This window comes from Alosa alosa, chromosome 18, assembly GCF_017589495.1.
Source record: "Alosa alosa isolate M-15738 ecotype Scorff River chromosome 18, AALO_Geno_1.1, whole genome shotgun sequence".
In the NCBI taxonomy this organism is placed as follows: Eukaryota; Metazoa; Chordata; class Actinopteri; order Clupeiformes; family Clupeidae; genus Alosa; species Alosa alosa.
Window position 1 is genome coordinate 15,156,194 of NC_063206.1, and position 12,905 is coordinate 15,169,098.

At 45.0% G+C, this 12,905-nt stretch overlaps 1 protein-coding gene across 6 annotated transcripts in view; it reads right to left on the reverse strand.

Moving 5' to 3' along the window:
• micu1 (mitochondrial calcium uptake 1) overlaps positions 1–12,905 on the reverse strand; it is a 47,925-nt gene that overhangs the window by 6,576 nt on the left and 28,444 nt on the right. For 2 of the 6 annotated variants that reach the window (XM_048269060.1, XM_048269057.1), the window contains 5 exons: positions 10,345–10,350; positions 9,511–9,625; positions 6,872–6,954; positions 5,557–5,757; positions 127–264 (listed from right to left, as the gene is read on the reverse strand). In XM_048269060.1, coding sequence (XP_048125017.1) covers positions 127–264; positions 5,557–5,757; positions 6,872–6,954; positions 9,511–9,625; positions 10,345–10,350 — 543 coding nt within the window. Of the gene's footprint in view, positions 1–126; positions 265–5,556; positions 5,758–6,871; positions 6,955–9,510; positions 9,626–10,344; positions 10,354–12,905 lie in introns of all 6 variants that reach the window. The other 4 variants (XM_048269059.1, XM_048269055.1, XM_048269061.1 and 1 more) reach the window with 2 other exon arrangements.

Genomic DNA, 12,905 nt, shown 5'->3' on the forward strand with positions numbered 1-12,905 from the left:
TGTACGTATAAATATCTGTTTTTCTGTTATGCATATGAGTGTGAAATTGTGTGTGTGTGTGTGTGTGTGTGTGTGTGTGTGTGTGTGTGTGTGTGTGTGTGTGTGTGTGTGTGTGCGCAAAATTACCTGTGCGTCTTTAAACATCTTCTTGAGTCCCTTCTGTGTCTGTTTGAGCTTGCGGGACTGGACGCCGCTGTAGGCCAGCAGCATGCCTCCGAACTGCTTCTCCGAGATCCTGCCGTCCACTGGGTCGTTCCTCTCAAACTAGACAGAGCACAGGAGGAGAGAGGGGGCAGGGTGTGAGAGTGATGAAGGCCACTTTCCATGCGTAACACTTCTATACATAGATCACCTGCTTCTCATGACTTCCTGTTCTACCACTCTGTAGCGTTTACATGGGTAACTATGGAAACACTGCAGGACTGCTCATGGCAATAAAGCAAGTGTGCACTGACGATGACACGGAAGGAAGACAGAGCCAAACCGTACACCCTCAAGATTGGTCAGTGAGTGTGAGTGTGTGTGTACTGTATGTGTGCATGAGTAAGTGATTGAGTGATTGTGTGTGTGTGTGTGTGCGTGTGTAAGTAATTGAGTGATTGTTTCTGTGTGTGTGTGTTTGCACGTGTGTGTGTGTGGTGCTGCGCTGCGCAATAGTGTGTCCCTTTTAGAGATGAATGGCCAGCTCAGCTAGTTTGGGGACATGGTTTCATTACACAGCACTTGCGTGCGCTTGGCAGGGTCTGAACGCCGTCATGTCGGGTCAATAAGCCAGCTGTGAACCTAAAAGTGTCTGGCAGCCATGCATGGTTCTCAGCACACACACACACACACACACACACACACACACAAAATACATTCGCAGACACACACACTTTCAGACATACACAAACGCACGCTCATGACTAGGCATGAGGGCAGTGGTGTCTTGAATGGCAAACAGGAGGAATCCTCTTTCTTCTTAGCCATGCTACAGACCAAACTCGGCTACAGCATCTGCGCCAGCACCGACTGGATTTGCATCGCTCAGTGCTGCTGTCGGCCCGATGCCTCAGAGGTGCCTGACACCACAGGGGGCCTCTAGATCAAACACAGGGATTAAAACGGGATGATCTGCATAGCAGTAAATTTGCAGTGGCTTTGGCTGACTTATTCGCACCGATAGCCTTGTTTATATGACTTCCAGCACAACTTAAGGTGGGGATCACATTAGCCAACGACAAGCGGCAGCGGCAAACGTAACGCAACGCTCAGACCATAATAAGTTTTTATCTCGTTCCTAAGCAACACAAACGGTTTGTCAATTGAATACGCTCGCGTTGCGCTTTGAAAGTTGAACCAAGTTCAACGCTTAGCTTGTTCAACGCTAGCGTTATACCAGCGTTATGCCAGCGTTGCCACCGTTCCGCTGCCGAACCATAGAGAACAATAGGAAACCTGCTGCTTGCCGCTGGCTAATGTGATCCCTGCCTAATGCATTCAGCCATAGGGTGGCATGATCTGATGGCACAACATGAGAAGGTAAATAGTGGAAAGCGTTTTGAGGCAGAGCCCCGTGCTCTGGCCTCTCCTCTCTGTTAGCAGGGGGCAGTAGCGGCCGGTCAGTCCTCACGCACCGCCAGGCTTTGGCACCACTGAGTGATGGGACGGCAGATCACGCCTGGTCATGCGTTAGATTAGAAAGTAGCGCAAAAAGCACTGACCAGTATGAGCACACTGCCGCTGGTATAGGTTTCCCAACTGCTTTTATAAGTGGCTGATAAAGGGGATCGGGGAAGTCTACGGGAGAAATATAAATGCTCTGTGTGTTTCAAAACACCATTGACCACATGATGTAATCGGAGCAGAGCAATGATCTCATTCTGACAGAGCCGAATGCTGTCGGTATATTTTCCAACTGCTTTTATCCAAAGTGACCAAAGAAATAAGAGCAGTGAATACATCACGAGCGTTATGCAGGGAACAACTGCCTCATGACAGGATGTGCACGATGATCTCACTCACTCCTGTGGCCCATTGATGGTGTAGCTGCTTGGGGGCGTCGAGAGAATGAAGCGGGTGAGGTCATGGGTGACGCTCGCTTGGAAAACTCGTTCAGTTGCTGGGCAAAGAGCCGCATGGGTTCAGGGGGACTGAATGGAAGCGTTTGCAGGGGGGGGAGGGTGTTTGCTGGAGGAGAGGTATGGAAGCTTAATGCTCAACGCCACAGCACTGGGGCAGGATGCTCCTCCAGTGACTCTGGTAATGCAGACTGTATCCGTGTGTGTGTGTGTGTGTGTGTGTGTGTGTGTGAGAGAGAGAGGACAGCACTGCAGTACCTTTCTGATGAAACTCAGAGCATATGGGAAACCTGCCAAAGTGTGTGTGTGACTGAATCCTTTAGTGTGAGTGGGTGTGTGTGAGAGAGAGGAGAGAGGGAGAGGGAGAGAAAAATGTATGAAGATGCTAGTGCCAAGAATGACTGTAGGCGCTGAATTAGCCTTGCCAGTGCTGCTGTCTCAGCTCTTCTCCAGAGAGAGGAGGAGACACAGAGATGAAGAGAGAAAAGAGGAGACAGAGGGAGACAGAGAGAGAGAGAGAGAGAGAGAGAGAGAGAGAAAGAAAGAGAGAGAGAGGCAGGGGGGACAGATCACCTGAGGATATGATTATCTTTCATCAAGCGTGACAGAACCACTAGTTAAAGCTCAACAACTCAAATCTGGCCAAGTTAGAAGTCCTAAGAGTGTTTATTTCAGTCCATTTGTCTTGTTGTAAGTTTGTGCTTGAGTGTGTGTGTGCCGGTGTGTGAGTGTGTGGATGAATGTCACAGAAAAGCAGCAGAGTTTCATTCACTATAAAACTCTGGATGACACTACAAATCCAAAGTAGCACTTCCTGTTTCTCACTTTCTCTACACTTCATCACATGTGCTTTCAGCTCCACATGATACATATAAATACTAGTGTTGCATGGTGTATCGATACTAAAAAGGTATCACGATGCCTTCACGCAAAAAACAATACGATTTCCGACGTTTTTAGAATCGATACTTTGTTAAAATAATAACGTTCTGTGTCTGTGAACTGCTGCTCTCAAGCACGCATCTAGGCAAGTGGGCGTGTCAAACAGGCAGCTCTGAGTGCAGTGAGTGCGCAGGCAACGTCAACATAGTCTTTCCCGACAGTCTTCGGCCTTGTGGATAAAACAAAAGGTGAAATCTGGAACTATATCGGATAGCCTACATCGCGAATAGTGAAGGCAAGCCATCAGGTACACAGAGGCCCGTTTGTAAAATATGTTTCAAAGTCATTTAAAAGCAGTAGGCTACGCATGGAACTTGGCTAAACACCTCGCAGACATATCCTAGAAAACACGACTACATGATTAGTGCCAAGTTCTTCTCTTCTGTTTTAGTCTAGCCTAAGTGAAACAAGTATGGTTCTCTGGGATAAAGTGAACCATCCTTCATCAATGAATTTTGACGTGACATAACGAGTAATCATTTTGACGAGACAACGAGCTGTAATCATAGGGTGCTAACGTGATGAAAGCGCAATGTTCACGCCAGAATAACATTACCATAACTTGTAAACAATCTATTTCATGTTCGGTTAGTACAATTTGTTAGGTTGATGTAGTACTACTAGTTAGGCTGATGTCAAAACATGACTTAGAAAAACTCATTCATGCATTTATCTCCAGCAGGGTTGATTACTGCAATGGACTGTTCACAGGCCTTCCTAAAAAGACTATTAAACAGCTTCAGGTGATACAAAATGCAGCAGCTAGGACTCTAACAAAAACTAAAAGAACTGACCACATTACTCCAATTCTTAAGTCCTTGCACTGGCTTCCAGTAAGTCACAGAATTGACTTTAAAGCACTATTGCTTGTTTATAAATCAGTAAATGGAGCAGGACCTAAATACTTGTCAGACATGCTTCAGCAGTACACACCTTCTCCCAGATCCTCTCAGGTCCCAGGTGAAAAACCTGCTAGTAAAACCTACAGTTAGAACTAAACATGGTGAAGCAGCTTTTTAGCTGCTATCTGCTCAGCTGTGGAACCAACTTCGGATGACATTAAAAGGCCCCAACTGTAGCCAGTTTTAAATCTAGACTGAAGACCAAACTGTTCTCAGATGCTTTCTGCTAACTGTGCCGAGTTACAAATTCTGAATCTGCCTTGATAATTATTCTACTTTGTCTGTTATTACTTTTTTTACTACTTTTGCCTTTGTTTTTGCTTACTAATTATTCTTTATTTTTAAATGATTTTACCTTGTGTTTTATGTTTTCTTTTCATTATGATCTTTACCTTTTAACTATTCTTTGACTATATTGCCCTTCTATGCTTTTATTTGTTATTATTGTTTGGTTTTGTTTATGTAAAGCACATTGAATGACCTCTGTGTATGAAATGTGCTATATAAATAAACTTGACTTGACTTGACTTGACTTGACTTGACTACTATTGGTAATATTTGTCATGGCATGTAGACTGCAATTTGTTCAATAATTATTGCCCAGATGTAGGATAGGCTACCCTAAATGCGCTAATTAAAGCCCACAGCATAATACCACCAAAGCGTGTTGAGTCCTAATAATAATAGCGGGTTATTGTTACGTGAGCAAATCATGTTATCAAAGAAATAGACGTAATGTAGGAATGCACACAGATATATTGTAACAGGTAATGGTGTAGGCCTATCTAAAGAAGACCTGAGTGGTTGGAACGTCGTACTTGTACACTGGGCGCAAAGAAGACTATTTTTTCCTTAAAGTTGCAACTGTCAAGGAAATCAGGAAGGCCTAGGGTAGACTATATTGTACATCAGATGGCCTAAAGATTAGCCCCCTCTGCATAGCATTTAGTGATTTGCATACAGTAATTTCAACACTGACCTTGATATAGCCTAGTTTGGCTATTTAAAGCTATAAAAAAGCTTTATTGCCAAAACACAACACAATGTAAATTAACTATAACAAACAATAAAGGACTTAGTCATACAAAGTAGGCCTACTATTTTAGTGACTATAAAAAATAATAATTATGTAGGAAGTTTAGAATTTTAGAACCCAGAATTGACCTGCACACTACAAAAGTCAACACAAATGACTCAATACACTTGGAGGAGGTATGAGTCCTTTCTTTTCCAGATATCTTAGGATTTCGCCGTAGTATCGTTTCAGTATCGAGCATCGTGATATTTATGGCAGGTATCGTATCGAAGTCATAATTTTGGTATCGTGACAACACTAATAAATACATCTCCTCAGCAATTTGTATATGCGCAAGTACTGTACCGCTGTATGGGAAACCCCTTTAGAGAGTGTGGTCCTATGACCATATGTGTCTCAACCATGCAATAATAAACTGCTGATTCTTATTAGCTCAAAAGAGTTTTTTTAATCTCCAAATGCAGGTTTTCTTCCTCCCTCTCTCTCCCTCCATACCTCTCTCTCTCATTCTCTCCCTTCTTCCCTCTCTCTCTCCCTCCATACCTCTCTCTCTCATTCTCTCCCTTCTTCCCTCTCTCTCTCCCTCCATACCTCTCTCTCTCATTCTCTCCCTCACCTCCAGTTTGAGCACGTCGTGCTGCAGCTTGCGCTGGAACTCCAGAAAGTTGCCGATGGTCAGCTTGCCCTTGAGGTCGGCATCGAAGAAGTAGGTGGTGAGGGCTGAGCTGCAGCCGGCCGTCTTGAGCGTGTTGCCCGTGGTGGAGCGGTCGCGGTGGCGCATGCCCATGCTGGTCTGGGAGCGGATGATGCTCTGCACCTGAGGGTCACCAAGCGGAAACACAGACCAGGTGGGTGAGAGATGGGCACAAGATGGGCACACGATGGGCACCAGGTGTGTAGGGCTATGCAGTGATCTGCATTAACATCTACCAAGACAACACATGAGCTAACTCAGGAGCTAAGATTCAATATTGTACACCAAGATACTGTAGGAAAGGTGATATATAAACTGCAATTTTGTTATGTAAATTTATTGAAAATAAATAATAATATAACATAATATGAAGCACACCACCAACTGTTACATGGAAGCACAAGACATGATGCTTGGGGTAGTGTTTTTGACAATCAATACACCATCACAAAACAAAACAAAACAGCGATATTAAAGGGTATGAATTCTAGAGGCCGGGGGGGGGGGGGATTTCAGTCAAATGTTTTCTGGCGGGAAAGCAGTGAAGAACATCAAGACATCTGGGTGCAGCCTGAAAGCCAGTGTTCATGAATGGCACCTAGATAATGGAGGTGCTCAGAGCTCACTGATTCAATCTCTAGCCGACTGGAAACCATTTAAAAGATGTGTTTCATACACACTCAGATTCACATCGGCCGTCTCCTCGTAACGACTTGATGACCCTGTTCGTGGTGGGAGTAATGAAGACAGCTGAGGTCTACCCAGGGTGAAGTCACGATGTTTGGCACCCAGACAAGACTTGCGTTGTTCTACCCCGATCACTTCTGTGCACTTTGACATTTGTCTTTGACAAGTCACAGCGTGACAGTACAAAGACACTGGAGTCACAGCGTGACAGTACAAAGACACTGGCAAGTACAATACAAGCGAATGGGATGATCCATTTTCTTCATAGAGAGAGAGAAAGAAAGAAAGAGAGAGAAGGAGAACCACGGATAACAGAAAAGAAGGACAGAGAGGGGGAATGGAGTGAGTGAGACATGGAGAGGTTTGAGGATTTAGAGGCCACTGGAGATCCGGGTGGGTATGACTCACAGCTCCAGCTCTCTGGCACCTGCCTCCCTCTCTGGCCCATTCATACAGTTCCATAGCATGACAGGGCTGCTGCACAGTGTAGTAGTGTAGTCTAGGGTAGTGTGTGTGTGTGTGTGTGTGTGTGTGTTGTGTTGGCCCCCACCTGCTCAAACTCCTCCAGATCCACCTCCCCGTCTCCGTTCAGGTCGAACATTTTGAAGGCGATCTCAAAGTTCCTCTGGGGCGCTGGAGATGAACACACAAACACAAGACACAGCGCTGGATCAAAGGCATCATAAACACGACTAACAGCCCAGCACACACATGAAAATGCACTGAAGCTGGAGTGAAGTCCCTGCAGATGGCCTAATGATCCATGTGTTCACAGTAGCATGGTTCTGGCCGTCCGTTTGTCTGCCTGTCTGCCTGTTGTCTGCTGTCTGTCTGTCTGTCTGTCTGTCTGTCTGTCTGTCTGTCTGTCTGTCTGTCTGTCTGTCTGTCTGTCTGTCTGTCTGTCTGTCTGCCTGTCTGCCTGTCTGCCTGTCTGCCTGTCTGTCCTCTCCGTGTGTCCTCTCCGTGTGTCCTCTCCGTGTGTGGCACATCTGTCACTTCAGTGTCAAACATGTTTGTCTGTCAGACTGACAGGAGGCACCACCGAGATGCTAGCTCTCACTGACACGGCAGCCCACCTGTCAGTCACGCCCAGCAGCCACGCCTCCGTCACGGGGGACCAGGAAGTTTAACGGTGTAAAGCCTCCAGAGAGGGAACATTAGGGCACACCGCTCTAAATTACAGGAAGTTGGCTGCCTTTCTCGTTGCAGTCTTTCTGGCCCTCTGTCTCTCTCTCACACCCACACAACCACTCACACAACACACACACACACACACACACACACACACACACACACACACACACACACACACACACACACACTTTTTTCTCTTTTCACTCTCCTGCTCCACTTCTCTCTCCAGAGGATATAAACTCTTGACTGTGCCCAGACAGGGCATAAAATCTTTACTGCCGATGGGCATAGAGCAATCTGAGCACCTCGGCTTCACCAAGGTTTGACTTTCAGCAAACTCTTAAAAAGGAAGATAAGAAGAGAAATCGGAGCTGAAACAAGAACGAACAGGACGAGTGGAAAAGTCTGGCTGGTACATCTGGCAGGGAGCTTGGACGCATGAAATAATGGAATTACACAAAATAAACAATATTAGAGTAAACAATATTAAAACAAAGTTGAACCAAATTATGTGTTAACTTTTAACTACATTGTCTACTTCAATTTTCAGTCACTGCACAAGTTAGCAAACATCCAGGGCTCCGAACTGGTTCAAGGAACGATAACGAAAACCGAAAACGAATGGAATTTTACGGAATTTTACGAGGAGCGGAAACGGAAACGAAAACAAAATGGTCTTCAACTGTTCCGGAACAGAAACGTTATTCTGAAATCCATAAAACCGGTTAATAACGTTTTTTTTTCATTCTCTATATAACAGCCTAATAATTTGATTTCTGCAGTTTGAAAAAAAAAAAAAAAGCGAATAAATGGACCTTTGGTCCAAATGTGTATATTTTGTCTTGCTGTTGTAATGTAACCTATCCGCCTGCCACTTCGGATCTTAGGCCAGCTCGTGAGCGTAGGCTACTGAAACTGATTTGGAAATTGTTTGTAGCCTATGTGTAATAGCCTATTTTGCCTGTCCACTTTTAAAGTCGGATTTAAAATGTTTGCGTAATTATAGCCTATTCTATGTAGAAGAGTTAAACGGAAATTTGAGATAGGCCTTGTCAGCAACAGACAGGTTCGCTTATAAACAGGGTTGGAATTATAGCAAGCCTTTGAAGATCTCCATATGAATAAAACTTAGGCTACAACCAGGTAAGGAGTTTAGCACGATCCAGAAATATTTTTTGATAAGAAATTATTTATAGGCATAGGTTAGGCCTACAGTAAGTCTGTAGGCTATGGGATGGATAGCCCATCTGAATGTTTTTGGATGCCGCCTGTGATTTATTATTTTTGGGCATAGCTACGGTATAGGCTAATTTAAGGGGACATAATGAGTAGCCTACGCCTATTCTAAGGTAAAGTCCACAAAATAGACTTAACAGTAAAACACTGCCGAACTTTAAGAACTTAACGATATTTTATGTTCGAACCGGTTCAGGACCGATATGCTGGTGGCGGAACGCATGCAAGAACGAAAACGTTAAACATAGGCCTACCTGAACCGTTCGGAACGGAACGTTTAAAAAATAATTTCGTTTTCAAGCCCTGCAAACATCTGGCGACAAACAGCAACACACATATGCACAAACACACACCTAGCCACACACAGCCACACACATAAATACAAGCAGCTGGCACATAGTTACTCTCTTATTTTCTCTCTCAAGCAGGGGTGTAGTGGTAAAATAAGAGGTGGGTAAACTATGAATTCTGTGATCTCAGTGAGGTGGATTGCGCCATGCGGTGTCGGATTTTTAAAAAAGGCATTCAGAACATGTTTGATGATGGTGAAGGTTATTGTCCAATGTTTATAACAATACCAATGGTATTAAATGGTTCCTAGAGTGTTGATGAGTGTATTGTGAATGTGGATAATACAGTGTGATTTTTGAATGTTAAAAGTTGCATTTGGTGAATAAACTCTTTTGAGAGGTGGATAAACTCTTTTGAGAGGTGGATAAACTCTATTTTGGAAATTTCAGAGGTGGATAAACTGTGTTTACTTTCTCGTTCTCATTCTCTCTCTCTCACACACACACAGACACACAGACACACACTCACTGGAGAGGACGGTGGTGAGGAAGATGTAGTCAGAGAAGGAGATGAGACCGCACTCCCCAAGCTGGTAGAAGATGCTGTCCTCGTCCGCAAACTTCTCCCGCTCCTGAGCGATCTTCTGCTCGCCCCCCACAGCCACAGACAAGAGGGAGGAAAAAAAAAACAGACTGCCATTAGGGGTGCAGGTCAGAACCCCAGGCTACGGCCACCAGGGGGCACTATCCTATGGCCCTCAGCAGCCAACAGGAGCGACTACACGATGAAGGGACCGGGTGGTTGTGTGAGGAGAGTCAGTAAGTCAAGACACACACGATCATGCCACTAGAACGAACCACGACCATGCACAAGGTGCACACACTTACGGCCAACTCGGCAAAGGGAGGGGAAGGGGGAGGAGGCTGTGAAGATCATACATTAGTCATAGTCAGAGTTTAGTCAATGCAATTAACCTGTGTGTTAAAAACAGACGCATGGTGACACAACACCATCACACTCAGGCTATTCACATAGAGGTGGTTAGAGACACGGTGTTGATAGTGTTGATGTTTATGCGCATATACACACACTTATAAGTGACTGGTGAACGAGCAGAATATTACTGAATCAACACCGGTGTGAACACAGTCGTGATACTGAGTTCAGGGTTTCCGTACACAAAAACATACACACATACACATTAAGATAGTATCTGACTACAGTGACGGCACATGAAAGGAAATTGCAGTGTGAGGTTACATACACTTACATCCTCACACACACACACACACACACACACAGAAAGGAACACAAAGACACAGAAAAAGAGGCATGCTATTCTGTCTCTGCTTGAAGTGTTACCTCTGTCTGCTTAGGTCCCATCAGTGCAAGAGGGAGGGAAAAACAAGCTAGTTAACACACACAAAACGGTTAACACACAAAACACACACATACTGCTCTAAACACACATCTACATCATCATCCTTCTTTACATCCACACCCTCTCTGTCAAACACAGTCAATAACTACACACAGACACATAGATACACAGATACACAGATACATATACTTGCAGGCTCCCTGGAATGCCTAGTGTAACACAGAGGAACATGATCCCCAGGGAGTGTTCATCTGGGCTCCGACGTCAGCGGTGTAAATATAGAAAATGAGATTTCCCCGCAAACATCCATTATGCATGGCCACCGTGATCGCCGCAGTGCATTCGGAGTGCACGGGAAATTGTGCACACGCGTGTGTGTGTGTGTGTGTGTGGTGGTAATATTACGGCTGTATGTAAAAATGTGTGTGTGTGTCTGTGTGTGTGCAATCTCAACATAGAAATATGAACAACGACAGGATGGGAAGATTGCATCTGTATTATGTAAAAAGGTGGTGGATGTGCCAACTGTGTGTGTGCATGCACATATGTGTATGCATCTATCTGTGTGTGTGTGTATGTGTGTGTGTGTGTGTGTGTGTGTGTGTATTGGTGAAAAATGGAGAGATAAATGTTTATGCCTGTGTTTGTGTGCTGTATTGATAAAAGTGACAAAGGTGGAGAAATAAATGTTTCTCTGTGTGTAAGGCCATTGGGGTGTGTGTACTTCAGGCTGGTCTTGTCTGGTCTTTCATCCCCATCAGAGCAGCACACAACCTCAGGGACAAGATGCCCTGCTCCCGGTGTGTGTGTGTGTGTGTGTGTGTGTGTGTGTGTGTGTGTGTGTGTGTGTGTGTGTGTGTGTGTGTAGAGAGAGCATGGAAACGTGGAAACCCACAGGCAGCCTCGCATGAAGACATGGACAGCAGGAGAGTGTGACCCAGGAGTGAGCACACACACACACACACACAGCTGAAGAAAGAGGGCAGTCTGTGTGTTTCCCCTTAGGCCCATGCTGAGGCCAGCTGAAGAGAGGCTGATAGAGAGAAGAGGGAGAGAGAGAGAGAGACAGAAACAGAGTGAAGAAGAGAGACAGAGCAAAGGCAGGTTGCTGAGGTTGGAATAGCCTCTTAGAGGCTGATCTGCAGCAGAGCCAGAGGAAGCACAGTACCCAACCTATGAGTCACGCAAACCCACTTCTCACAAACACACACACAAAAACATATAGTATGCATACATACAGAATGTATGGTGGCAGATGATGCTCTTAGAAAGCAGTGCTGCATAAACAGGACAGCATATGCTACTTAGACCTCATTTAAGAGAGGTCAATTTGGTACTCAACCAACTCCCAATTATTCTCTCTCTCTCTAGAAGAAGAAGAAGAAGAAGACCCTGGCTAATTGTAATTGGTGGCATATTCACCCTCTCTACTTAATGTGTGTGCATGCATGAGCATATCTACTGAGTGTGTCTTTCTACTCAGTGTGTGTTTGTTCAGATAAGTATGTGTATGCATGAGTGCTACTACAAGTGTGTGTGTGTGTGTCACAGTGTGGAGCAGGGCCACCTGAGGGTAGAACAGGGCCACTGCAATGGCGGTGGCAGCAGCCCCCAGATTAACCACTGAGCCGAGAGAGAGAGAACAAGAGGGGATGAGGAGAGAGAGAGAGAGAGAGAGAGAAAGAGAGAGAGAGGGATGAACAAGAGGGGATGAGGAGAGAGAGAGAGAGAACAAGAGGGATGAACAAGAGGGGATGAGGAGAGAGAGAGAGAGAGAACAAGAGGGATGAACAAGAGGGGATGAGGAGAGAGACAGAGTAGTGTACTGTACTCCAAGCATTCTCTATGTAAATGTATGTCTAAATGGTCTGCTTTGGCAATGCAAAAATATTTTGCACATGCTAATAAAGCTTACTTGAATTGAATTGAATTGAATTAAGAGTGAGAGAGAGAGAGAGACAGAGAGAGAGAGAGAGAGAGAGAGAGAGAGAGTGGTAGGGGTGGAAGGGATAGCGAGATAAAGGGGTACAGAGGGAGATTGATTAAAAAACAGTGTGTGTCTGTGTGTGTGTGTGTGTGTGTCTGTGTGTGTGTGTGTGTGGGGGGGTTTAAGGGGTGAAAGGATGGATATAGTGGAAGACAGCTTGAAAAAGAGTGAGAGAGACAGAGCAAGAGAGAAAAGAGAGAGAGAGAGAAAGGTTAACTCTGACACAGCGGAAGAGGAAGGAGGATGGTGTTAAACGGTTGACAGAAAGCCTGAAACTTAATGCGCTCAGAAATTGTTGATCTTCAGAAGTTAAAAGCCAGAGGGGATCAGCTGGGCCCATGAGTACTATACAAACTGTGTGTGTGTGTGTGTGTGTGTGAGTGCGCGAGGCATTACAGAGGCCGTAAATGATCAATAGATTTATGCCTGCTGTGTGCTCTCTGTGATCTTGACCTCTGTGAACACTAAATCAAACCATAGTGAATAACAAGTGAGACAACATGTGTGTTTGTGCGTGATGGACTTTGTGCAATACTGCAACAGTGCTTAGGTCAG